The 27,192-nt window shown below is 42.0% G+C and overlaps 1 protein-coding gene across 4 annotated transcripts in view; it reads left to right on the top strand.

Annotated features, from left to right (window-relative positions):
• The first annotated feature begins 519 nt into the window (after positions 1-519).
• MAP3K20 (mitogen-activated protein kinase kinase kinase 20) overlaps positions 520-27,192 on the top strand; it is an 85,825-nt gene continuing 59,152 nt past the window's right edge. Inside the window, exons 1-2 of one of the 4 annotated variants that reach the window (XM_085228915.1) lie at positions 520-681; positions 5,653-5,842. In XM_085228915.1, coding sequence (XP_085085041.1) covers positions 5,684-5,842 — 159 coding nt within the window. In that variant the 5' untranslated portion in view covers positions 520-681; positions 5,653-5,683. Of the gene's footprint in view, positions 682-1,120; positions 1,245-5,378; positions 5,404-5,458; positions 5,590-5,652; positions 5,843-27,192 lie in introns of those variants that run through there. The other 3 variants (XM_085228917.1, XM_085228919.1, XM_085228916.1) reach the window with 3 other exon arrangements.

The following is a 27,192-nucleotide window of genomic DNA, read 5'->3' as shown; positions in this document are numbered from 1 at the left end:
TTTTCAAGTTGCAAAAGCTCTTCCGTAACAGCAGTGTATGGCAATGCCAGCGGGACGCTTGGATGAAGGCCATGCGCCCTGTGAGGATGCGGCGTGCCCTGGGAGGAGAGAGGTGCCGCCATTTTGCCGCCTGACCTAAGGCGATCTTCTGAAGGCTGGGGCTGTGCTGTCAGTGCCGTCCCTTTTTCCCCCAGACCCTCTCACTGTGAGCTACCATCACCTCGGCATTTTGGCGGTAATTCATAATAACTATATTGCTTTATGCCCCTTCTGTAAAGCTTATTGGTATCGCCTCTCACTACTCAGCGCGCCCCAGGACAGCCCGCTGGTCAACTGTGGCTTTTGTGCGTGTGTTGGGAACACAGCCCGGCGCCGGCCTGAGGGGCGCGAAGCCCTCCCGGCCCCTCACGCAGGCGGACGCATGAGGGGCCGGAGGGGCTTCGCGCCCCTCTGCCGGCGCCCGCAGCGCCTCCTCGCGCCCTCAGGCGGCGGGCTGGCTCCCCGCAGCGCGGGGTGGTGCCGCGGGCAGGCGGCGCGGGGGCGGCGGCGGCGGCTCCCCGGCATGAACCGGAAGCGCGGGGGACGGAGCGCGGAGAAGCGCTAGCGCCGGTCGCAGCCTCCAGCAGCGGCGAGCGGGCCGCGGCTTCGGGGTCGGCCGTCAGCCCGGAGTCCTCGGGAAAGGTGAGGAGGGATGGAAGGGCTGCCGGGACGAGTTTGAAAGTGCTCGGAGAGCGCTGCGCGGGGCCGCGTGTCCCTACATGTCGCGAACGGAGGGAGGGAAGAAGGGAGAGGCGCCCGCCCGCCGAGTCGTTGTGTGCTGTGGTCATAAGATCCCTCAGGTTGGGCTTTAAGGTGCGACGTCCTTGTCTTCCCCTCTTTTTTTTTTTTTTTTTTCCTTTCTTTCTTCTTTCCCACTCTTCATTCCCGTAGCGCTGCCAGCCTTTCCCTCCGTCCTCTCCCCCACTTCGCGGTGCCTGCCCAAGTTGGTCGCTGTCCGCGCCCACGTGAGCGGCGCTCCGCCGTGCGGCGCTGCGCCTCGAGGTCCCGCGCCGTGCGCCGCTTCCCCTGCCGAGTCCGGGGGCAGAGGGATTGAGACGCGCCGGATCCGCGGGGTCACCGCCTGAGAACATCGCAGCTGTCCGCTGGAGGCGTGCAGTTCGGCGTTGTCAGGACTTTGCCCTTAAAGCTCTCGGAAGCCGGCCTGCGGTACCTGTCGGGAGCGAGCCCGGCGTGCGGGTAGCACGGTGCGAGCGATGGCGGTGCCGGGTTAGCCACAAGGACGGCACCGGGCCGGAGCTCCAGCCTGTGCCCTGCAGCCTTGTGCGGTGCTGGCAGCGGCCCCACACACCCCGCACAGGTGCGGCCGTGCTGCTGCCATCAGTGCGGGGCGGCAGAGCGAGTCCTTCAGGTTGTGCAGTGTGACGGTCTCTGCTGCTGGTGTGGCTCCGGGTGACCATAGAACAGCTTGTTTTCTGAAGTACTCAACTTATTTTGGCTGAGTTTCTTTTCAGTAGTGCCAGAGCCTGTATAAATTCAAATGAAATTAGAAACGTTATTAATGGACGTTGGGCTGAATTCCTGTTCTCTGACACAAAGTGTGTGCTGGTGCTGCTGCTCATATAACCGAGGCACTGCCTGGAGTGCTCACACCTGCATTGCTGCTGCTGGGTCTGATGAGGGGAGGTTGGCGTTACTGTGACTTTGGATTTGGATACATTTAGTTTGGAGGTGCATGGAATTTGTCTGCGTCTGAGCCATCAGCAGTTCACGAGGTGATTATAGGGTCTCTCACAGAAGCTCCTTCTGCAGTACCTCCTGTAGCTCAGTATTGTTAAAGCTCCTTCTCTGTTTTCTGCTTACATTAAGTGACAGGTAACCGTACTTCAGGACACTTCTGTTTTTGCATTTTTGTGGCTTACTGTTTTTTCTTTTTCTTTTTTTTTTTTTGTTAAACTCTCAGTAAAGCTGCAGCTGCAGCAGCCCAGGTTGGTGTCTCCACGGCCCGCAGGCCCTGGTGGATACGGCCCGCAGGCCCTGGTGGATACAAAGGATGATTGAGATCTAAAAATGGGTGGTCAAAGATCCTGGAAGCAAAAGGGCTGTTTTGCCAAATAAGGAAACTTGGCACATTCTGCTGTGTATTTTAAGATAGCACAAGTGTAGTGTGCTACTACTTTATTGGCAATTTGTTGGCAGGATGCCTTCCCAAAAGAAACGCTGAATTCTGCTATGAGGAGCCATACTCTGAGGAGAGGGAGCGAATTACAGTGGGGTTTCCTTGCATAGACATAAAGGTGGTGGTTGCATTTTGGTTTGGAGATATTTTTTTTTGTGTGTTTTGGAGCCATCAAATATCTGAAGCGTCCAGGTGCATGTGCAAGTTGTGAGATGCAGTTTAAAGTCTGCAGACATGTGCTGAGCTGCAGTCACAGTGCAGCTTGTGCTGAACTCTCCCTTCCCGCTGCTTGTGGTTTGCAGGCCACGAAGGGGAAGCTGTCAGTGCCAGGGAGCAGCAGTGATGAACAGCAGGGCCCTGGCTCTGTGTGAGGAATGAAGCAGCGTGCTGCTCCCTGGCCATCCCCCCGCTGCTCAGCCCCTTCTGGGGCACAGGAGGGAGCGCCGGTGGCCACGCTGAGTTTTTCCTATTTTGGTACTCTGAGATGCAGGCAGCGCTCCCCCAAAATGCTTACTGCCAAAAACCAGCCCCAGGCCTGCAAGCCGGTGGCAGGGCTGTTCTCCTGGCCTGGAAACGCGTGATCTGCAAGCATGCTGTGCATAGGTGGAGTGATGCACTTGCTTTGGGTAGACATAAGAATCTGGAGTTTAAGGAAATACCAGATATTTCTCTTAACCAATGGCGTAAACTCAGATTGTTAAGTATCTTTTAGAACAGGATGACAAGTTAATAACTGTGTGTGTAATTGTCACATGCAGCTGTTGCTCTAAACACTTGTTTTCTCTAACATAACAAAGGGATTGATCTGTCTAATTGAGGATTAACTGCCTTGTATCCAGAAACATGGGGTAATATTGAAACAGATTTGTTCTTTCATCTAGAAGAAAACCCTGCACCTACCTTAGGCTGTCATTAATTACAGATCTCTAAATGAAGGGTGTCCCAGCTATGACTCTTTTCCACTTACTCTGGAATAAAATGTATTGGAGAACCTAATCAAAACCCGCAAATTGTTCTTTAAATTGAATTACTTTATTGTATGCTGGTGACTGCAGCATTGGCAGCCGACTGTTGTAGATAAATCTGAAAAGGTGCTAAAGGGATGAACAGTAGCTTCTGGAAATGCTTGTGTGCTGGGCATCACATTGTCATTGCAGAAAGATTTGGGAATTGGTGGAGTTTTAAGCAGCAGGGAGGATGCACACGTGGGTGCTCACTTGTATTTAACAAATGTCTGGTGTGGATGTTGTTGCGTATTAGTAAATGTTGAGGTCTGTTCTTTAGTGAAATCTCAGAGTAACAGCTTGTTCTAACTTTAAGAAGTCAAATCATTTAATAAAATTGATAACCTTTTTTTTGAAAGAGAGTAATTTAAAATAATTGACAGTTTTTCCAAGTAATAAAATTCCTACAGTAAAAGCCAGAAATGTTTGTTTCCTTTGATGCATTTTTCCTTTCGCTTGGCCTTCTGCTCCTTCTGCCATCTCTAACACAACCACCTGCTGTCAGCTGCTTGCACTGTTCAATGGATGGTCCGCTGTGCTCCATAAACTTTTGCCTGTGAGTGGTGTTACCCTTCTGAATAATTCTGCTGTCAGTAGGGAGGTTGTTCTCTTCACCGTTGTTACCCACCTGCATAAGTGTGTGCAGGGCCATGCCTTAAATTGTTCAGATTGGGAAGTTCACCTGTTTTATTTGCCTGCAAGGTGCTATATATTCTGAGGCACAGGTACACACTGTTGGTGTGGGTGGATGGCTGAATTAGAAATGACAAATGGGCTTTTGTTTCTGAAGAGCAGGTGATTAAGCAGCACTGACAAAGAAACATAAAGTCAGAGCTGCCTTCATTATGCTCCTGATCTGCAGGAGTGACCGATTTCCTTTCCCTTGAGCTTTTCCTCAGAGAAAGTGTGTGCTTGGGCAGTGCAGAAGATGACCCTGATCTTCCATAGGAATGCAGGAGATGAAAGGAAAACCAACGACAACACAGGAAGGTTGAAACAAGAATGAAAGGTCAGCAGAAGGGTCTGAGCACTTCTACCAGCAGAGGAGCTGATAGATAATGGAAGAGCAGCCTACATTTCCTGCTGCAGGGATTGCTGCAGCCAGCACTGGGCCTCCTGCGGGCTCCTTGTCGCAGCCCAGCAGCTGCTGCCTCCAGCCTTGTGGGTAGTGAGGAAATTTACAGCACACCAGGCAGTTCCAGAAAAGACTGTATGCTTTTTTTATACAACATGGAAAAAAATCTGAGTGTCTTCATGGCTTGTTTGGACAGTGACAAATTTATGGTCAAAAGATTGTTAATTGTTAATCAACTTATGCACACGTTCTGGAGAACTGGGAGGGGAAAATTGTGCATTTGTGTTGCAAAAGGACTGTTGGTTGTGTGGTGAGCAGAGGTAGGCGGTACATGAAGCTCCCAGCCCCAGACAGCACATGAAGCCTGGTGCCATCCCCTGGAGGCTTGCAGTGCTTTCTGGCACAGAGTAGCTAGATTGGTATAACTGCAGATGTGGTTTTTACCAGCAAAACCAGACCTCTATTTGTTTGCTCTATTCGGACCCATCGCTCTATTCAGACCCATCTCTCCTTCATCAGATGCAGTACGCTCACTCTTCTTGCTTGCCTGTGCAGTAACTCAGTGGTGATTCTGGCAGGTTTGTGGAAGCAGGTGAAGATTTCTCCCACAGTCCTGTGGTTCTGTTTCTGTAGGACCTTGCTTGCTCTGCTTTCTTCTGGAGACCTTACAGCTTGCCAATCCATGATCAGTGAAAAAGGATCCTAAAATTACATGCTGTCCACTCACTTAGATGATAGCGTTGCTTGAAGTCTGCAGCAGGCACGTGGCTTACTTACTGCTTTGAGATCTACGAGAAGGACGTTCTGTTCTGGCAGCCAAAATGGATCGTCTCTCAGAACTGCCGAAGCCGGTCTTGGCACATGCTGCACAGTTTTGCACATTGTAGCTTAGATAAATTACTGTGTGCTCGCGCTGCGCTGTAACGTGCACTGAACTGACTCACTTAGAAGGAGACATTTGTTGTGGCCAGGCTTTTGGGCATCCCAGCACAGTGCCTGTACCTGGCTGGCAGCGGGCATGCCGTGCGTGTGCTTGGCATGCCCGAGCTGCTGTGAGAGCTGGGAGCTGAAAGCACAGCTCTGTTCACCAGCAAGCTCGGTGCTGGCAACACTGGGGCATGTGTGCTTTCTGCACGGCTCCTTCCAAGGTGCTTGGGAGGAGTATTTTTAGTCTCTTCTGTCTCCCAGCTGTTCCTAATAGCTTGTGCAAATAATGTAAACATTTGCACAGCCTGTTGGGTGGCGAGCTTCTAGGCTTTTTCTTCTTATGCTCAGTAGATTTTTGCTGCAACTGTTGCTTGTTGCAACAGGTTCCTGATTTGGAGTGTCTGAAAGTAGGTAAGAATGTCCATAAATCTGTGGTGAGTGTGTAATGATTACAGCTTTTCTCTTTGCAGGTTTCGCTGTGGTATATTTTGTCATTATGAGATGTCGTCTACCAGTGCTTCATTTGTGCAAATTAGATTTGATGACTTGCAGTTTTTTGAAAACTGCGGCGGAGGGAGTTTTGGGAGCGTCTATCGAGCCCGATGGATTTCTCAGGACAAGGAGGTGGCTGTGAAGAAGCTGCTCAAAATAGAAAAGGAGGTAAGAGTTTACTTCTAGTTTCTTTGCTGTGGAAACAAGGACATAAGTGCCTTTTGTGTTCTGTTCTCTTAATTGAAGCAATCTACCCTGGTTTTTATTTGTTTCATTACGTGAGTGCATGTCGTTACAGCAAATACCTGCCAACGGGGCTCTGTCTGCATTTGTCTCTGGTTTAAGGTGCTTTTGTTGTTTTTTTCTTTTTTTTTTTTTTTGCCACCCTCCTCCGCCTTCCTGGTGCAGCAATTCCTCTCTGTTCTGAGCCAGAGGTGGAAGAAAACTCCTGCACCCATGGACCCAGTAATTCTCATTTGATGACACTGACCATGTAATTAGGTGGAAGTATGTAGTGTTTCCCGTCTCTGCCTGTGTTGGTTTTCTCCTCCGTATGCGTGGTCACAAGCACTGTGGCTGGTGTCTATACATTCACTACAGGTGCCACACGTGCTGCCAGGCGCTGCTTCTGCCATGCTGCTGCAGGAGCTCCCGGGCAGCTCTGTGGGCTCCAAGCTGCCCACAGCTGTGCTTGTCTCGCAATGTGGTTTAAGGCTAACCAGCACACCAGTCACCTTCTCCAGTGGCTTTCTCTGGGCCTGGGAAGACAGACGGGTCCTTTAGCAATTCTGTGGGAAAAGGCAGAATGACTGCTTGCTGCAGCTTAGCCATCTGTAAGAGGTTTACCTGGAAATCCTCTTGACCTTTAGCTCTGCACAGCCCCAGCAGAGATGCGGTGCCTGCCGTCCTCGCAGAGCCCTGGACTGTGTGCAGGTCACTACCGGGGCTGCACCATGCAGCAATGGACAGCACCAGACACTGTGTAATCTTACATTTATACAGGATATCATTTTGTACAATATCATTGGAGCGTTTTAGAAAGATAATTACAAGTGGAAGGACTGCAAAGCAGCTGTAAGGATGACATGCTCAGGAAATAACCAGGCACCCGATTTCACCTACTGTTGCAGTTACTGAGTTAGCTTAGTGATGTGATAAGCGTGTTTGATCATGATTAAGCAAGTTACTGTCTAAAATTGTGTGGAAGGATCTCGTGTTTCTTCCTGTTGACGATGGTGAAAGGTGTATGCATTCTGTCCAATATCAGTTTGCACTGCTCTCTGTGTGCTTTTTGACATTAACAAATATTAAAAGTCAAAAGATAAGCAAAATCAGTGTTGGGCAGCGTCAGTAAAGCACTACTTCGAAGCCAGACCACTGGCAGATCTCAGTAGCAATCAGTGAAGCATCTTTATTGAATAGATTCGTCTGTTTTAGATGTGTTGTTTTGTACTACAAACACTTTTGAAAGACTGCTTTAGAACAGTATTACTGCACTTATCATGTCATAAACTATAACAGAATGGGAGATAATGAAGAAAGTAGGACAGCCACTTATTCTATCACTTGTGTATCACCTGATACATTTGAGGCTATTCAAATAACATATTTTTTGTAAACATCCAAATGGAAAATTCAGCTTGTAATGAGGGATACAAGTTGGGAAAAGGAAACTGTATGCTGGAAAGAATTTAGTATCATTTGAGGATTTGTTTAGATATTAATGAAGGCTTGCACCTTTTTCATGGTGGTGTTACAAGTAAAGTTATTGTCCTTGCATATATGGATGAGGATCAAGTCTTGTTTTTCAGAACTGGTTTTTGTCTGGGTAAATGGCACCGGGAGAGGATGTTAAGCAGTAGGTGCAGTCCTGGCTGTGCTGTTCCTGCAAGAATGCTGACAAACTGGAGAGGCAGCTCTGGGAAATTGCAACACGGAGTGGAAAGTAAAGGGATGCAAGGGTGTGAGGGGGACGTGACAGTTAGGAGTGTTGACAGAAGGAGGCAAGTGCTTTCAAGTACAAGATTTGTATGTTTTACTTCAGACTGGTCACGATTTGCAACTTAAACAGAAGGCTGAGTTGTAGTTGGAAGCACCTGGTGTGGACGCCTTTTCTTGGGAGTTCTCAGGAGAGGCAGGATACAGGCAACGGGTGATACCATAAATATGCCTAGAAAGCTTTGTGAGAATCAGTCTGTCAAAAACCTTGGAGAATTAATTAAAAAAAAAAACAAGAGCTTGCTTACAACAATTGCATTTTCATACAAAGAGAATGCTGGGCTCATTTAATCTGGTAAAAAGTAAAGTAAAGTAAAAAGCTATTATAAGAACTAAAGGTTGGGATTTGAAGCCAGACAAATTAGAATGGGAAATAAAGCACAAATTATAAGGACTGAGGATGAGTAACGCTTGGAACAGACTACAGAGAGAAGGAACAGAGTTGAGAATCCTTCCCATCTCTTCATGCCTTTACATTGAAATGAGATGTCTGTTTGGACAACTACTTGTGTCAGGTTGTTGAGCTCAGCAGAAGAGAGCCTGGTGAGGTGTCCTGCCCTTTGAAATGCAGGAGGCCAGCCTCGGTGGTCTAAAAGTCTTTTCTGACCTTAATGGCTGTCTGTCTGTTTACATACGTAGTATGCAGTGTTTGTCTGTAGTATGTTTATCTGTAGTTATGACAATATTGAATGTCAGTGACTTCATTGTGCTGAAAGTCATGGTGAGGCAATGACTCTTGTGATAGCAGTAGGAAAATAACTTGCTCTAACTGTATGTAGATGTTTGGAAAGCTTGCATTTAGTCCAGAAAACTAATTGTTGCCCTTTCTGACTTCTTTGAAAGGAAATGTCCTTTTTAACTCCATGACTGATTGTTTTTTATTTATCTTAACTGCTGCCAATAATCCGTAACAACTGAATAAAGAGAAAACAGAGCAGAGTTGGGAAAAGCTTGCTCAGAGGAATTTCATGCTTGCCGAGTCTGAGGGGCACAAGCCAAGTCAATAGAGCTGTGATGTCATTCTGCAAATATGTTGTATCTGTGCTTCATTTTATTAAACAAACCCAACTAAACCAGGCTTTGTGTTAGCCAAATGGCTAGTAAGTTCCAACATGTAAAACAAAGCATTTTTTGTTCCAGTAGTAGCGGCATCTCAGACTAAAACACATTCTCAGAAAAGCTGATAAATACTTAAAAGAGCATAGCTCGATCAGTTCTCTTCAAAAGTCTTTCAAATGTGGGAAGTCCTCTGCAAGGCACTGCCTCTTTATGGATGGGTAGTAAAGTCTGAGTGCCCAAGAAGAGGTGCATATTCCTGTGGATGAGTACAGCTAAATAGATGCATGGAGAGAGCAACCCTCTGCAAGGCCGTGATTAGAGTATCAGGCCCAAAACTTGGGGCAGAACTTCTGCTGATTAAGCAAACCTTAAGTGTGTCTTGAGTGATTAAGTAACAGCAAGAACAAATTTAAATTGCAGTTTTGCTGTCCTGTATGAGCACTCTGGTAGCGTTTGGTTTTAAAGGGATTATTTTATGGGAAATCAGACTACTGGCATGATGTTTATGATGCACACAGGGCAAGAAGAAATGCCTCTGCTGATCAGGACTATGCTTCTTCGCTGTGAGCTTCGTGCTACTGGAGTTTTACCTGAAACTTGCACTTAATTGTAATGTGTTTGCGCTCTTGGAATGCTCTGTGGGTTGTGAACTCTGCTATCATTGAGCAGTAGTGTTACATCTAGTTTGCTTACTTCAGCTGTTGAAACTGTAGCACTCGTGTAGGTTCCGTGCAGTATGGCTGCTCTTGGAGCCCTTCCCAGGGCTGGCAGTAGCCTCAACAAGCTGTGGAGGGAGGTGGGGACACCAGTGAAATGCAACTGAGATCTTACTGGAAAGTGCTGCTGCTGAACTAACAGCCACTCGTGCAGAAAACATGTTAATGGGGTCTGATGAACAGCGCCTGCCTTGTTCAGTCATGTCTGTGCCATGCAAATGGATTTTATGAGGCTCGAGAATAAAAGCATGTTTTTGATGGTTTTTGTGCCATATTGCTGGAAGTTTGGCTGTTAGATTTTCTCGCATGTAATACACTTGTACAATAAGCTTTAAGGGATCTTTTCAACTACTCTATAAAACTTTTCATATGGAAAATAATGCAGCTGGTTTCTTTTTTTATTTTATGATCCACTTTTGGAAGGGACTGTTCAGAAGATGTTGGTTGTGCCTGTAACTTTCAAACTCCATGAGTTAAGTTTAATCATCAGCATGTCGGTGGCCTTACCTCACTCATATGTTTGTACTCATAACAGAGTATGTGGTAATTTTAATATGGGTCATAAGAGCAGGACTGGGAATGGCTTTCAGGAGTAACAAGAGAAAAACAACAGTGTAAAATCGAGCAAAACAAACAAAACCGAACTGAAATTGATACAAAGCCCAGACAGAACTTAAAATAAGTACATGTTTTTGCTTGCAACTTATAGCTATTAAGGGTGCTTGGGTGCCAGTCTTGAATGATCACTTCTTTCTGGAATCTAGCTGTAATGAAGGGCAATATCGATGCTTTTTAAATATTTTATTAGTTCTTTCCAAGAGCTTCCGCTTCCATTAGCCCTTTCAGTTCTGAATTGGTCAGTTTGTAAAGTGATTCAAGAGAACATCTTGAGAGGGCAACAAACCCAGGGCTCCCAACCTGTGCTCCCTGCATGCATATAGCATTGTAAATGAGCTGTGAAAGGTGACCCAGAGTATTTCCTATAAGCATGGGAGTCAGACTTCCCAGAGATCTGCACTTATACTGGAAAATTACAGAGGTCTTTTTATTTTTTCTATTTTTTATTTTTTAATGGTCGAATATCCCCAGTCTAAGGATCTCATGGGTACGTTTCCAGCCCCATAGTTATCTAAAGAAATGCTTCTGTATTTTGTCAAAAATTTTATTTCTTTTCAGCTGTACTTATTATATTGATCGTAGGTCTTAAAATGGCTTTTTTTTTTTTTTTTTTCCAATACTGTGATTATTTTGTAGGTGTTCTTTGTTTCTTTTTTATATTTTGTTAAAGGAAATGGCTTAGAGTGCTTCTCTTGTGCTTAGGTATTCCCAGAAGGTATCAGAAGGATACTTGGTGCCCTTGCCTGTTCTGTGGCAGCTGTGAGGATGGGCTCAGGTGCTCCTAATGTCTTATACTCTGCATCTCACAAAAAATAAACCACGGTGAATAGGACAGACTTCTGCAAAACATCTCTGGCTGTGTCTGTTTTTGGTTTTACCCTACTCTTGGCCTTCATTCAAGAGAGATTTTCTTGAGAACTCTTTTTTTTTTTTTTTTAATTATTATTTTTGTAAAGGAATGTCATGTTCTCAGATCTCAGGAAAGTCAGTGCATTACGAGATTTTCTTAGTGGATGTTTTGGTAAAAATGTTGTAAGTATGAAGCAGAATATGCATTAAAACCAAAATGAATTCAAAGCCGCACTGGTATTTGGGAGATACCAGTCTAATGAAAAAATCATTCAATGTTGCTAGGTACGTCTTTCCTGGGAAGAAGTGGCATGGCTTTCATTTTGCCTGTTTTAAAGAGAGACTGTATTTTGCTACATTTTATTGTACTGATTTTATTATTATTTATTTGTGTGTTTAAACGTTTTATGGCAAGGTTTTCATTAGATGACTAACATCTGAGTATTTGTAGTACAAGCTGTGTGGCTTATTGAGATTTTTTGACCAGCTTAATTTGAGCTTCTTACTGGCTGGCGTATGCGTAGTTGTTCTAAATCGAGCCAATTATGGCTTAATTTGATTTAGACATCAACTTCAATGAAACTGGCATGGAAGACTCAGACTGGCACTCGGTGTTTTCAGAAGTTATTTTGGTTCGCTTGAGACACAGTGACCGTCAGTGTTGTCATCTGAGCTTGCAATAAATGGAAAACACTTTTGCAAGCGCTGGTGAATCTTGCTACAGACTCATGTTAAGAAGTTATCCTATATATATGTGTATCAGCTAAAATACCAGATTTTGTACTGAAATTGTAAAGAGTGAAGTACACATTTTCTCCTGTTGACCCTTAGACATCTGTGAACAGTAACTTCGCAAACTTGATGAACGGCTAAATAAATAAAAATGCATTGGATTTTTTGTGTTTCTGCCTTTCTCCCGATTCTCTTGAGTAATCCTGAAATCGGCCAAGGTAAAGAAAAGCTACTGTGTGTGTGCTGTTGGCCAGGCAAATGCAGGCAGTTTTCATAGCTCAGTTAAGGCACGTGCATTGTCCAGGAGTATCTGTGAGGGGTCTGGGACCCTTTCAATTTGGTTGTCTTTACATTTGCATTTTCAGAAGGTGCAACATCTGCATGCAAGTGTTAACACCAGTTTCCTACAAATTGTCAGTAAATAGCCTTTCTGTAAAGGAAAAAATGTGTTTCTGTTGATTATTTGAATAGCAATCTTCCTTTTTGTTTTTGTACTCACAATATCCAGCCTGTCTTGTTATTCTTAAATGTTTTTCCAATTTGAAATTAATTTAATTCCATTATATAATCTCTCAAAAATAATTCTGCTGCAAACTTTTGTTACTGCTGGTGTTGCCAGTAGATACTTTGTCTCTATTAAGGCTGGTTTGTTTGTTTTTCTCTAGATACATTTCTCCTTTTTCTGTCATCTCTTTGCATGGGCTCAGTTATTATTTACAATTTGGAAGAGAGGTTGTGCTGCTTATTTCTACATGCCAGTAACCTTTGACATCAAATTGGTGCTCTTGTATGTCCCCTCCCACGACATTCGCTGACCCTGGGCTTCTGTTGAAGTGAACAACAACTGTGGAGTGGTATTTTGGGATGCTGAAGCTGTACTGAAGCATCTGTGTAGGAATCTCACAGATGTAGAAGAGCTCCTTTTCTCTCAGAGTGCTGTTTTAGGCTCTTTGCTAACTAGAACTCAAACAATTGAGAGTTAGTTCAGATTAGTCTTATCTCTACATTTATCTAGCTCTTATTTTCTTAAAGCAAAGTTAAGATAATGAAATCGCCCTACAAGAGGCTTCTATTAATAACTTTATGGTAAGTGCTTGTGTTTGAGGGACAGGTGACAATCAAATATCTGTGACCAGCTTTCGAGTCCATTGGTGTTGCAGTTTCTGGGAGCTCTCATTAAATAATCCACATGCATTGCCACGTGTGGAATGGCACGTTACCGTTTCTGATGATACCACAGTTGCTGCTGAGGTATATGAAAGTGTTTTAAATTTCTTGCAACTTTTCTGTCTTGCTGTATGTAAGTATGTGGTTGATGAAATGCAGTTCAGAGCTGTGCTGTGCCCTGCACTGTGGAGCCAGCAGCCTGTTCCCACTCTTTGTTACTCAAAGCTGAGCAGAACAGCTGTAGTCTTGACTGGAGTACCCCAAAATACCTGCTGCATGCATTGTGGCAGTGCCATTCCGAACTGTTCGGTTTTGTCCCCTGCCACTAAGGGTCTTGATAAAACTAAGTATGCCCTCCTTTCTTGCCTTGTTTTTTTCTTTCTTTTTTTTGTCTGTAATTTTTCCCTAGCTGCACATGAGTTGCATGAGGGGGTAGGGCACAAGATTTCATTGAAAGCAAAGTTGAAGAGTACATAGATTCTAACTTTGTCTGAAGCATTAAAATCAGTCTGGTTTTAATTGTAAATGATGCAGCTCTGCCTGTAAAGCTTATTGCGTGCTTACCTATTGCCACTTATTAAGGTGCTGATAGAGAAAGTTTCCTTTTTAAGAGGACAGTATAAACAGTGAGAGGGAGCACTGCAGCCTGTTTATTTTAGCAGGCGGCTGCTGAGGAGCCCAGGGAACAGCTCCAGAGTTAACCCTTCTCTCACACTCAATTGATCACACAAGCATACAGGGAGATCGGGCCAACAGGGCAAGTAAGGAGCTGCTGTCCTGGTCCAGCTGCCTTCAGACTGCCCTGTGTGCCATCTTTTGTGTGTTTTGTGGTCCCCAGGTAAAGTGCTGGGGAGAAATGCTGTTTGCAATCATTCTGCACAATTTTCTGTTTTTGAAAGCCACTGGAAGCCAGGTAGCAGAAACGGCAGCGACCATTTCTATGCCACCTTGGTCCCCTCCAAGGGGCTCAGGGCAGCTGGGCCCACGGGATGTGGCAGCGCTGGGCCTCACTGTGAGGGGAGTGTGCCATGTCTGTTCCCTTCCTCCTCTGCCTGCATTTGTGTTCTACTCTCAGACTCCCAAAACCTGAGGCTTGTGATGGCTGTGTGTTTTAAGGAAAGGAGAGAAAGAAACATGTCGTGATGCACACTGTGATTGCATTTTTTGTGTGTGTGCTGGGCATGTGATTTTCTAGTAGGTATATTAAAAACAAGCATAGTTGGTTAAAACAAAAGACCTGAAAACTTTGAGTTTCAGGTTTGAGTTGCTGCAGGAGGCGCAAGGAAGCTGTTGGTGGACAGAGGATTCAGTTGTCTGATATTGAGTTCACGTTTGGAATGTGAGGAAAAAACATGCAGACTGTGCAGTCATCAGCTTTTACATGAGAACATGGATTTTTATCTGGCAGAGACAGGAGATGAGATGTGCGTAGGTTGTTGTTCTGGAAACTTGCAAAGATAATCTAATTGCTGCACCTTCTGGTGAGTGACTGGCATTTTCCAATATAATATCTTTCCCTTTGTAGAGTCACAGAACAATGAAAATGTAATGCGTGCCAGTGTGCAGTTAGAGGGCAGAAACATCGCAAAATTACTTTTTGTCTAATCATATAATAACCTTTGTTTTAGTAATGCTAGGTGTGTTTGAGATGATCCTATCAGCCATGGTTGCTTATGAATAGTTGTTGCTATTTTTCCAGTGAACTGTGCACCTTTAGTCTTCTAAACCGAGGAGGAGACTTTTTACTTTGATTTCTTGGCTATGTGTCTGCGTGCGCTGGATAAAGTATGTAGCAACAGATGGATAAAATCCAGAGCTGTTGAACTAATTTTGCTCTGGTCACATTGCAAACCACTTCCCTGTTGGTGCTGTATTTCTGGATGGAGGACTATAATTTCTCACTGACGGGGAGTAAGGCTCAGTCCTCCCAAGGTAAACAAGCATACCACTGTTACTTAATAAACTTAAAATGTGTGGTGTGAAACCTCCTGCCTTTTTATTCTTATGTTATCTGGAATGTAGTAAAAAGAGAGAGATTGCTTGCTTGTTCCAGGCCGTTACTGAGAGGAACATTGAGTAATGGCACTAATGGGGTGCCTGCCTTAATAAATTCTTTCAGGGTAAGTGACACTTGATTCTGTGACAACACTGGCATTGGCTGTTAGCACGAGTGACATGTTCATTGCCTTGAAACTGTGACCCAAGTTTCCTTTTTGGGAAGGAAAAAAACCCATAGACCCCTTCAAAGACTAGGGCAGTTGCTTTGTTTGTCTTTTAAAATCTCTGTTTCTGCCTTTTTGCTTGGTCAGTGTTTAGAACCATTAAAAAAGTAAACGTGACATGAGGACCGAGATCCTGCAGCTAGAGCTCCTCTATAATTACATATTCGGCCACAACAGTACAAAGGAAAATGAGAGTCCCTTTTTCTTTATGTACCACATTTTAGTTTTTCCTTAGGTTTAAATTGGCATTTTGGACTGTGTTCACTGGAGCCACTGAAGAGCTTATCAGGAAAAGAAGGAAACAGAGGGAGGGAAAGAAAGATAGATTTCCAAATGACAACCTTTTGAATAGTCCAAGTTCAATCCCTAAAACAAAAAGTGGGATCTTTTTTTTTCTAAATAATGTGCTCTACAGTCTCACCTCTCATCTTGAGAAACATGAAAGAGCAAGTAAAAGAGATGACCCAAATCACAGAGTTCCTTTGAAAGAAGAAATTCAGCTGTTTTGAACACTTACAATCAAAGGAAGTGGTTTCCCTAATTACATGAACTATGTGAAATCTCTCAGAATAGCTCTTCCACCCCAGGATTCCTTGCACTTTAGAAGTTTGCATAAAAGCTCACATGGAGAATCAGATGCAAAGTGTTTGATTCAAATTTTATTAGACAGAAGTGAGCATACATTCATATCTCTGGGTTTGACAGCTGGTTGGGTTTGGACCACAATCCTGGTTTTGATGGATTTCAGTCCTATACTTTAAAATCTTTCACTCTTCAGGTTCTCTGGTGAGATGCCCCTTTCAAGAGAAAAGTGGAAATGAAAAAATGGAGAAGGGATAGAGGGGTGCTTTTGTGAGCTTTTGGTTGAGGTTTCTTCACCCTGATTAGGCTATTCATTGTTGCAAAAATCCATCCCTGTATACAGCTTTTAAAAGAATGAGGAATTTAATTCCCTCAGAATTTAAAGAAGCCATCCATCTTAAAATACCTATTTGGAAGAACTGGGATCTGAACTATATAATTTCAGTATACTTCTGGTACCACCATTTACTTCAACCTGTCAAAATGCTGAATTCAGTACAGCCTTTCAGCAAAAAATGGATCTGTTCAGAAGGCTGTTACACCTTCTGTTTTCTTTTTGTACGCACAAAATGATAAAGGTACATTAGTCTGAACTAAATAGTGGCTATATACAGAAACATGCAGGATACTTCTGAAGGCTTCGCATCTGTTCATCAAGATTTCCTTTTCAGAAGAACGGTTTTGGTTTTTTGGTGGTTTGGCAGTAATGGGAACAAAGCGTATCATGAAGATCCTGAAGCAATGTCACGATAATTTTAAAATATAAGCTAAAGTTAGATGCACCATTTAGCCGATTGAAATGCTTAGTTCAGTGTGTTAGTTCATGGAGTATTAAAACTCCAGATTTTGCCAAATAGGAGTGCAGTTTTATTTCTCCCCCCCCCCCCCCCCCCCCAGGAAATGTCTTTATTTTGCTAACAGGTATATTACCTACTGACATGGTTAGATTTTAATGAAAGTTATGAGTGTTAATCACAAAACTGTTTGTCCTCTAAATGCTAGAGGTGGGTATCTAATCTTTATCCATTTAAACTGAAAGTGATACTTCCTTGCCAAACAGCCCCTGAAACTAATAACACAGAGCAGTCCCTGAAGACCCGATATGAAGATTTCACTCACTAGTGACTGCATAAGTTATATTTTCCAAGTTTGCAGTAATACCATCATACTTGCTCTTTACAACAGTAATTCCCAAATGGTCTGTTTTCCCCTCAGAGTCAACTACAGTAATTTTACCTAGATTTGATAAAGATAGTTGATGAAATTGGCACTGAAGGGAGGCCTCACAGCCCTCTAAATTGCAACAATTCAAACGCAAGAAGGGGAAAACCCAGAAGGATTGTGAGTGCCTTCTGGGTGCACAGGATCAGCCAAACCCTCTTTATGGTAACACTTAGACTGATAGCAAGATGTCACTGACTGTTCAAAGAGGAAATGTTTCTTTGGGTGTTTTTTTCCTACCCAGACTGCATCTTTTCTGTAAGAAGTAACCATCCTGAACTCCAGTTCTTACTTTTCTGTGCAGAAGAGAGGACTTTTCGTGGAATCAGGGACACGTGTCCTAGAAGTGAACACCAGAGCAGTGTGCAGCACGTTTGCAACACATACTGCAAAGGTGGAGAAATTCTTGTAACTGTACACCACTCTGGCAGGGTGATGGCACAGTCAAAAGAGCTCTGCCTGTGCCATCTGGAGAGCTGTGTCTCGTGATCAGCTTTGCTGAAGCATGGTTTTCTTGGTTGAAGAAGAATCTTTAAGGTTTTAAGTGTTGTCTGTCCTGAAAGGGGCGTGGAGAATTGTACGTGCTCATGTCCTTCCTTGCTGGGGGGTTGATTTCCCTCTGCCTCTAAATCAGAGCAGTCCTCAGAGGAGTTGTTGTTTACCTCTGGCACTGGAAAGTGGGAAGCAGTGGTATGTGCAATGCTCTTATTCTTCTACCCCAGAAGACATGCTCCAGGTTTGAATGAGCTCTTTATCAGTGAAGCAGCACATAGCTCCTGAGCCCTGGACTTGTAATCCTTGTGGTACTCTGAGCGGAAACAAAGCAGCAAGCATGTAGGGACAGATGAAGGAAATGTTACACGTTGAGAACTGTCTGGCTGATCCGCAGAAGGGACAATTATTTGGAGATGCAGATTGGTTTTGCTGCATTTGTTTACATAGCTGCAGCATGTTGTGTCCTCCTAGGCTTTTCAAGTACAGCCCATGTGAGAGGGTGGTTTCATTATTACAGTGCATACCGTGACCCTGGTCCTGAAGTTCCTGTGGGTTCATGAAATACCACATTCCAGCTTCCTTTTTACTGTTTCATTTATTAGAAGACCTTGGGAAGCCCAGGCAGAATGGCAGAGGAAATAGTGTGAAATGTTTTGTAATCACAAAACAGATTATCTGAGTTTCTCACTGTTTTTTTAAATATTCTTATTTCCCATTGGGTTTGTATGCACCATTTATTTCTAATTCCTGGATTTTTTTTCTAATAAAACAATGAAAGACAAAATTAAAATTAAGTCTGGAGGAGCAGATTACTGGAAGTAGCAACAAATAGAGAAAAGGCAAAGCTGACTGCAGGATGTTCTTTCCCATGCACGTTTACTCCCCAAATATACTGTGCTTACATAGTGGAGTATTACTGCAGTACTGTTGTTTTTGTGTTATGGACTGTTTGTCTATGCAAATTAAAACAGTTCTCAAAAACATTTGGTACACTCATAGTGTCAGAGAGTGAAAAGTAATGGCAGATGCTGTGATTCTTCCTTGTAACTATCTTAAGAGGAAATTCATCTGCTTGCATGCATTCTCATTCATCAAGCCATCACAAAGGTACAGGCACTGGTCTTGGGCTTCACGTTTGGAATACACTAAGTTGTGTGACTTCACTGCACCTTGTACATCTGCTGCATATAAAACGTAGAGCCACTGCCTTCACAGGATACAGGATCCCTCTGTAAATAGTAATTGTCACTCTTCTGGGTAGAATCTTCCAGATTTTCAGTTTCTGCAGAGTTCAAAGATATTGGTATTCAGGTTACATCTTTTAAAACTATTTTGAAACTTGTAGTAAGATAGAAATGCAAATTAAAAAAAAACAAACAAACAAGAAATAAAGGTTTATTTATTGAAAACAAATTTTGTATAACAAAGAATAGAAATGGAATGGTTCTTAATGACATGTCTTTATAAGTAGGTGGCTATGAAGAAGTCTAGATAGGATAAGGAATGTATCAAAGAGAATGAAGGGAAAAACTGAACCTACATGAGAAGTATAAAGTACAGCAGTGTTGTAAAAAATGTGTTTTTATGATATTAAGCCTGATTTATAAATATTGCAAGTTTTTCCTTACAGTGTTTATTTCGGACATTGTTCTGTTTGAATATTTTTAGCCTTAATGGCTAAAAGATTGAAGTTTCATGAAGGCAGCATGAAGTAAAATAAAAATGAATCTACATAATGGTGAGAACTTCAGATTTCAGGATTTTTGTCTTGGCACCTTTTTTTTTTTTTTTTTTTTGTCCATCACTACCTAGGAGTAGCATTTGAGCCAAGTTTCTAAGTAAAATGTAATTTTCAAATTTTCAATCTCATATAAAGAAGAGTGACTTTTGTGGAAAGCAGTTGAAGATTTTTTCCTGAAGCCTTCGTTTTGTGGGAGTGGTGTCTGTAGTCATCATGGTCTGGGTGCAGGCATAGCTGGAGAGCTGCAGAGAGGGCTGTGGCTCTGGCTGTTGCTTGCTGGGAAGGCACTGACTGAAGGGCAGTGATGCTCACTTGAGAAGGAATGAGTGATATTTTTGTGGAGTTTGGTGTTGTGTTCCCCCAGAGGCTGTTGTTAATCTAAGCAGGGTGAAAGGGAGATAGATCTGTCTGTAGCCTGAGGTGGGATGCTTACTGCTTAAGTAGAGGAAAAACACTTGGGAAGTCACAGAAACTGTTTTTTCCTCTGAGCTTGGGAGGAAAGTTGATTTGTTGTTCTTCTGTGATAAAGCCAAAACTGGAAGCAGTCGCAGGGAAGACTTTTATATATGAGAAATTTTTACAGTTGCAGATAAAACTGCTGATGTGTGTTATCCCAATAGTGCATTAAAGGAATGTACAGCAGTCAGAGATTCAGATTATAATGGAGGCTTGTTCTCTTGAGATACTGCAAACTTGTGCTGTGACATAAGTAAATGTGTCATGGGCAATGCATCTTGTCTGTGAAGGAGCCTCTAACGCTTTGTCTGTAACTGGAGACTATTTTCTCTTTTTCATTTTGTGTCAGCTGGTCACTGCTAGAATTTCTGTGCTGGAAGTTTTGTGTCTTCAAAATAGGTGTTCCCTGGGTGAGGTTTGTGATTCTTTGGTTTTCTGTAGTCTCCGAGGGGATATAGTTTTTGAGTGATAACTGAGGGGGTGCTTTCTACATAGCTCTCAGCCCATTTGGAAAGCAAAACCTCACATGGCTCCCCAGCAATTACTGTTAAAACATAATGGGGAAGTATCATATATTTTCTGTTCTCATTATTGTCAGCTCAGCCTGTCCTGTTTGGGGAAACTTGTCTGGAATTTTAACAGTCACTGGGGTTCCAGAAAGCTGGGATTGTTTAATCTGGAGGAGGCTCAGGGGAGACCTTATCACTCTCTACAACTCCCTTAAAGGAGGCTGTGGTGAGGTGAGCATCTGCTTCTTCTCCCGGGTAACAGTGTTAGGACAAGAAGGAATGGCCTTAAGTTACATCAGGGAGGCAATGGTTCTGACTGGATTATGAAGAATTTATTCTCAGAAAGACTGGCGAGGTATTGGAAGAGGCTGCCCAAGGAGGCAGTGGAGTCGTCATCCCTGGAGGTGTTTAAGAAAAGGACAGATGTAGTACTTAGGAATACGGTTTAGCAGGCAGTGTTGGTGCTAGGGGGATGATTGGACTTAGATTATCTTACAAGTCTTTTCCAACCTTTATGATTCAGTGAGTCTAAGCACTGCTGCTATCCAACTACAGTAGGTTGGCCTTAAATAACTCTAAGATAGGAGGAGTAAAGTGAGTGCTTATGAAGAGCTTGATATTGTTTTTCTTAGTCAAATTACAATTTTTGAAATTGTGTTTGAGAAAATACTTGAATGTAAATACAACTGGTTCAGAAGAGTTGAGCAGGATCCATGACTAGAGCTGCTGCAATCTTTGTTGGAGTCCTAGTGCTAGCTGTACAGCAGATGCTGTATAGAGATCAGTCTTGCTCTTTTAAACTGCCTCATCCAGATCCCTTACTAATACTCTGTAATCTCAAGCTGAAAATCAGTGCTCTAGTTAGATAAATATGGACTTTATCCAGACATCTCTTTGATACTATCTTCTCTTCTGATGCTTCTAAGCACTGCCAGAATTTCCTTGAGAGGGGCTTGGTTTTGCCCATCACTGTTGTACCAGAACATTTTTCCACAAGGCCCGTATGAGATTTGTAGTGACTTTGATCTTGTAAATAATTTCCACTGATATTTTTCCATTTGTTGAGTCTGAAAAGCTTATGTTGCATATTAGCCATGATAACCATGATATTTTTGGCTGAGGAATGAGAATTGAGATGAAGTGAGCAGGAGGCCAGAAAGTTTTCATATTTCGTTATTCCTTAGTATTTTAGAAATGTTATGGGGTTTGTTGCAGGCTTATGTTCAGAGTGCTTGAGAGTAAATGCCAAAACTTTCTGACATTGGGAAGAGAAGTGACAACTACTGAAAAGCAAGTGGTCTGTGGGAGCTCAGGTATTTCAGAGGTGCCATTGAGTCCCCTAATTGATTGCTTCTACTCAATTGCTGGTGTTGTGTTGCAGTTGGAGACAGCTTCTTACTGTAAATTGGCCTGAATGAAATATTTATACTCATTTCTAAACTCCTAGACCACTACGGATGCACTGTTTATGAAGGTTCTAGGGACTGTGAATTACTGTGAAAACTACTCCTGCTCCTGGCAGGTCTTTATCAGGTGCTTTAATAGTATTGAATGCTGATGCTACTCAAGCTGTGTGCTGTTCCTGTGGGTTGTGTCTGGGTATAACAAATTTTTAGTTGAAATCTGTGTGGAAATTAGTTGTTTGCTCATGATCTCTGCGCTATTTTTATAAATTGCAGTGTAGCTGTACCTCAGAATGCAGTTTTCAAGCTTATTAAGCCTTTTGTAAGGATATCCTGCAGACAGTTCACTTGCTTAATTTTATCTTAAATGCTGCAGCTTTTGTCTCTTCTCTGACTGATAGCAAGTTTTTAACCCTTGTCACAAAGAAGACTAACAGTGTGATTCTGTGATTGCTTGGTGACTGCTGGATGGGCTCTGCGAGCGTGCTGTAGTTGGCTGCTGTATGGCAGTGGCAGCACCAAGCCGGTTAGCTTCATCAGAGTCCCTTGTACTGCATAAAGCAGAGGGTCTGCTGCCACGTTGCTAGGAAAAAGATCTCCCTGTGATTTTGGGAGGGCTCAACCTACTTTCCATACACTGAGCAAACCTTTATTTTACTGTAGTTTGAAGGACGTGTTCCAAATTCACTCGGTAGTACTTCTGATGTTGTAATATTCAAATTATCCTTGAAACTGCCAAATTTAATGCAAATAAACTGCAAAGGTTTGTGTAAAAAGTTACAGGAGACTATAAAACTCAGTTTTCTTTTTGAGAGGCTCGTATGCATTTTCTAATACACGGTAGGATGTTTTAAAATAAATTACATAAGATTGTGTGAGCCTGTAATATCGCATATAAATTTATGTCCATATCATTTCAGTGCATTATGCTATGATAGTTTAACAGATTTGTGGTATCTTGGTAATGTGCTTTTTCTTTTTTTCCCCCTCTGAGGCTGCAACCTCAAAGTCAGGGCAAGCTATATTAAATTAAGTGTCCGTTCCTGCCACTCCATTTAAAAAAAAATTAAAAAAAAAAAAAATAAAAAAATAAAAAAAATAAAAATGGTGTGATGATAAAACAGATTTACTATAAGATGAGTATTACTTTCCTTTATATTTCTACTTCTAGTTTCTGGGACTTGTAACAGTGTAGGACATGATTTTGGATGCAGATTTGATGCTTTCAAACACTTGCTCAGTCAAAATGCTTTTAAATATGTGTTTTGTATGTCATAATAGATGTACTTAGGATAATGTAATTCTGCTGTTGATAACATTGCTGGTGGTATCACTGCGAGAACATAATTTTATCCTTTTTTTTTTTTTTTCCTAAGATTTACAAAAGAATATTCCAGTAGCACTGCATATATGACTTTCTTCTAAGAACAAATGCTGATAGAATTTAAACTTCTTGTTAATAAGCTATAGGAAATAGCTTTTTAACTGGGATAAGTGATCCTACAAATGGACATGAAAAGAACCCCAGCCTCACACAACTGTAATACACAAGAATTGCTTTAAGTAATGCGAGTGCTTTTCGAAATAGGGGATAACTCAGTTCAGTTGGGAGGGTGCCCACACTCATCAGAACAAGTGATAACTTTTATTTGCACTTAGAAGATCTCACTGAGGATTCTTTGGCTCTGCCATGTTGATGTGATTTTCCTCTTGCTTTCTTGTTATCAGTGACAGTTTAATAGATCTAACAAAATTTCTCTTAATGGGATTATCAGTGTGCTTTGCTTATTAAGAACATCCTTCTTGGGGGGGGTCCTAAAGTGCAAAACTTTCATATTTGTTTCTTAGAAAAGTTTTTGAAGAAACAGTCTAAACTGTAGGCAAATTCATAAATGTTTAGCTTGTATCTACTTGGATTTTCTATTTAGTGTTCAAAACTGTAGTAATTGCATAATATCCCTACTGTATGATTCTTTTTAAGAATGTAGTATTTCTGAAATTCTTTAGGTATTCCCTTATTAATTGCTTATTTTGACTTGAAAATTTGTTTCCACTAATAGATAACTGTCCAAGACTGTGGCATGGTAATTATCCAAAAGAGCTAAGTTACATAAACTGTTCATGTATCCTGCTCATTAAGATTTGTATTAAGTTTAGCTTTTTAGAAAGAACAGAAAGAATGAGGTAATAAAAATTATTATCTGGCTCCTGGCAAAAGTATTCCCATGTGATTGTATAATGTATGTGTCAAAGCATGTAAAACTTAAACGTTGTGTGGAAAAGTATTCTTTTTTTGGCTGGATGATTTGTCAGCATTGCATAAAAGAAATTGGAAGCCTGTAGGATTCTAAGATGCACGTTTCATTTGTGTTTTGTATTTGAACTGTAGCATTTGATGCTGATTGTCTTAGTATTGTGCACCTAAAACAAATTTGGGTTCCTTTATCTAGAGGAATGAGTGTCATGAGCACTCCTTCTCCATCATTCCAATAACTTTTGAGTTGATTTACTCTCTCATTGTCAACTGTTTTTTAACAAAGGACTGAGCAATGCTTTGTTTTCACCTTGCTTACGAAAACGAAAGCTTTCACAGAGGATGAAAGAAAGGATCCTCTTCCAGCCAAGAGGTAAACAGTCTTGTAAGGAACAGCTTCATGTACTGTATACATCAGTCATTTTGCAGAAATGCATTCCTGAGGTACAGGGAAGTTGCAATTCTAATGTGCACTGACTGAATGTGTTTTTCATCAGAGATCTGTAAATAAATGTTCAAGATTAATTTGTGTTAGCATTCTTTTTTTAAAATTTGATTGTCAGTAAATAGAACAATTTTAATGAAGCATCAGCTCTTCCAGATGCCCTTTTATTAGACTGTAAAGACATGAGAGTAGCTGTGTTGTAAATCTCCCAAGAACATGACAGAGGTCAAAGCCTTTAAACTGCTAAAGACTTAAAAGATGTTTTCAGAGCTGCCCTAAGTGTGTCTAAATACCTTCTTAATAAATGTGACAAACATTTATTTGGAAAAGTAAATAACCAAACTATTGCTCAATGTAATAATAAATATTAGAAGGCTCTTAAGGATTGTTGTATTAATCAGATTCCTTGAGTGGCTAACCATTTCTAACCCTGTAATTTTGCAGAGAATGATGGTGCCTCTTACTGTGCAATTAACTGATTTATTAGCAGCAGAGCTGGTTGGCGGCTGGCTACCCTGATGGTCTCGCATTTATTTCTCATGTTGATCCTAAACCACAGTGCTTGGACCAGGGTAGAAGGCATGCAGTACTTAGTCCTCTCCAGCCAGCCACTCCACAGGTACCCAGCAGAAACAGCGATTAATTTGCTGTGGGACCAGTTTGTCCAAACTTGAACAAAAAAAGTCTTTTGATGCTGAGAAAACACTGTTGACAGATGTTGTTTTGCAGATCAAGCTGCGCTGCTGGAATAGGTTCCTTGCCCAAGCTTTCAATCAATTGTCTTGACTAAAAGTGTGAGTTAAACAATTTCGTAGCCTACTTTCAGAGCAGAGTAACTCCAGCAGAGAGAGAAGTTTGGTCTTTGCTAACTTCAGCTGAATCAGGACCAGGAACTCTGACGAGAGCAGCTGGTGCAAGGAGCTGCAGGCAACAACACAGCTGTATGCAGAGTGCCTTGGTCTGCATCCTCTCACACGTGGCTGCAATTAAAGATCTGACGATAAGGCCTTTTCTGCATTCCGGGATAGTGCCAAATCAGCACTGGATGGCCATTGCCTGCACCTGCAGTCAGTATGACCTTGGAGATGTTGTCAGAGCTGAGCTGTGTGCTGCTTCTTCAGCCCTTGTCAGCACTGTAGTTTTACCTGCAGAAAACATTGCAGTTGCAAGTATTTCTGCATAGCTATTTGTACTAAAAACGTGAGAGCAGTACTAGCAGGTCCTGAGGCAGCTGTAGTGGCATGTCAGCCGTAGATGAGGTAATTGACACTTCCACGTACGTCAATAAGCAGAGATTTAACAAGTATAAAAATAAATTATCCGTTAAGCACTACAGTGCATAACCCAGACTGGTTCATAGGACACAATCATTTTGTACACTTAGAGTTTATCTTAATTCCTACTTATACTGTAGGTTTCTGTGAATATCTGGTGGGTTTGATTTACAGTAATACTACAAGAGCTAGTAAGTGAGTATTCAGTTAGAATGTTTTTAATGTCTTTTGTTCTGACCTTGAGTTTCTTGATAGTGGTTGAATTTTATAAATAGTGGATTAGGTTTGTTTAGACCCTTGAATACCTCTGCCTTTGAGAAATGACATCAAGTTTGTCTTAAGGGAAGTCTGTCAGCAGCACGCAGGAGAGGCATATAATTTTTACCTGTACTTGTGGTGTAAATACAAGGCAGGTAGTTTTAGCATGGTTTGTTGATCAGTACCAAATTGTGACTAAGTTTATCATGAGACTAAGAACAATATTCAGCTCCATGTATGCTTGAAGAAATCTGAGAAGTATGCATTGGCATATTTAGATTCTACTTTTCTTTCAGCTGAGCCTTCTGTAGTTCTATTTCAATCCAGCATTTAAAGAAATTAAATTCTTTCACAACCAAAAAGTAATATAATGAAGTAACTAAAAATTTGCTACTCGTCATCAGAGTGGCTTTAGGGAGGAATTTGTTGCTCACTTAGATTGTATAAGATAGATAGCTTTACCAAAGGAAGTGAGCATGTGATATCCAAGCCAGCGAGAGCTGCATTCTTAAATGGCTTCTGGAAAGATATATGCTTGGCAGGATTTTATTCCAAACATCTAGGCATTTAGGATTTAAGTATGAGTCCAATGCTTAAAGGTAATTCCAGATATTCTTCTAAGTGCCTTTGAAACACCAGTCTTTAACCAGTACTTTGTAATTTGCTATGTGAAGGTTACAGTCTTTCATTGAAATATGGTACCTTCTTCTCAAAAAGTACAAAAGCTTCAAAGATGTGGATTGACTTGCATCTGGTTCTCACTGCAAGGAGAAGGCGTCCTTAAATTGCCTAATATATTTCACAGCTCATCTACAGCAACTGAAAAGAACAGGACATGAAAGGAATAGCATAGAATGATTAAAAGTGTTTAGAAAGGATCTATTTTAAAAGTAATGGTCCTCAGGAAGAGTTGGCAATTTTTCGTCCTATGATTCTTAATTTGAGATATCTGTGTGCAATTAGTAGGTGCTTTTCCTCATACTTAGAAGGAAGCTTGCTTTGGCATCTGTTAAATCCCAGTTTAGAATCTGGACATCATTTTTAATATGATTATAATAGCTGCAGTCGACACAGCATTTCTTCAAACTCCTAGAATGTGACCTTAGTGTGCAATACACTGTAAATAAAATAATCTTTAAAAATAGTTCTTTCTGAATCTTTAAGTAATAAGAGCAGTGCAGTCCCTCCTATTGTCCTGTGGCTCCAGTGAGGCTTTTGGAGGCCCATCAGCCCATCAGCAGGCAATCTGTGCCCATGGGGTCTGGTACCTCCTTGCATTTTTTCGTTGTGTGGCAATGCCATCCTTCTCCAAAAGATTTGTCTGGTGCTGCTTCTAAATGCATAATGCTGTAGGAATATTACGTGTGGGGCCAGTCATTTAATTTTCTAACAGCTATTTTGGTAGCAGGTGGTGTGCAGAGTGTATTGAATTAATGGATTTTATGTACTATACAAGAAGATAGCAAAGAATAGATTAAAACTGTATTCAAGAAAATACAGCCTAAATGGCTTGCTCAAG

Source organism: Meleagris gallopavo, chromosome 7 (genome assembly GCF_905368555.1).
Source record: "Meleagris gallopavo chromosome 7, MGAL_WU_HG_1.1, whole genome shotgun sequence".
NCBI classification, from domain to species: Eukaryota; Metazoa; Chordata; class Aves; order Galliformes; family Phasianidae; genus Meleagris; species Meleagris gallopavo.
Note: the sequence above shows the minus strand (reverse complement) of the source record. Positions and strands in the feature narration are given on the sequence as shown.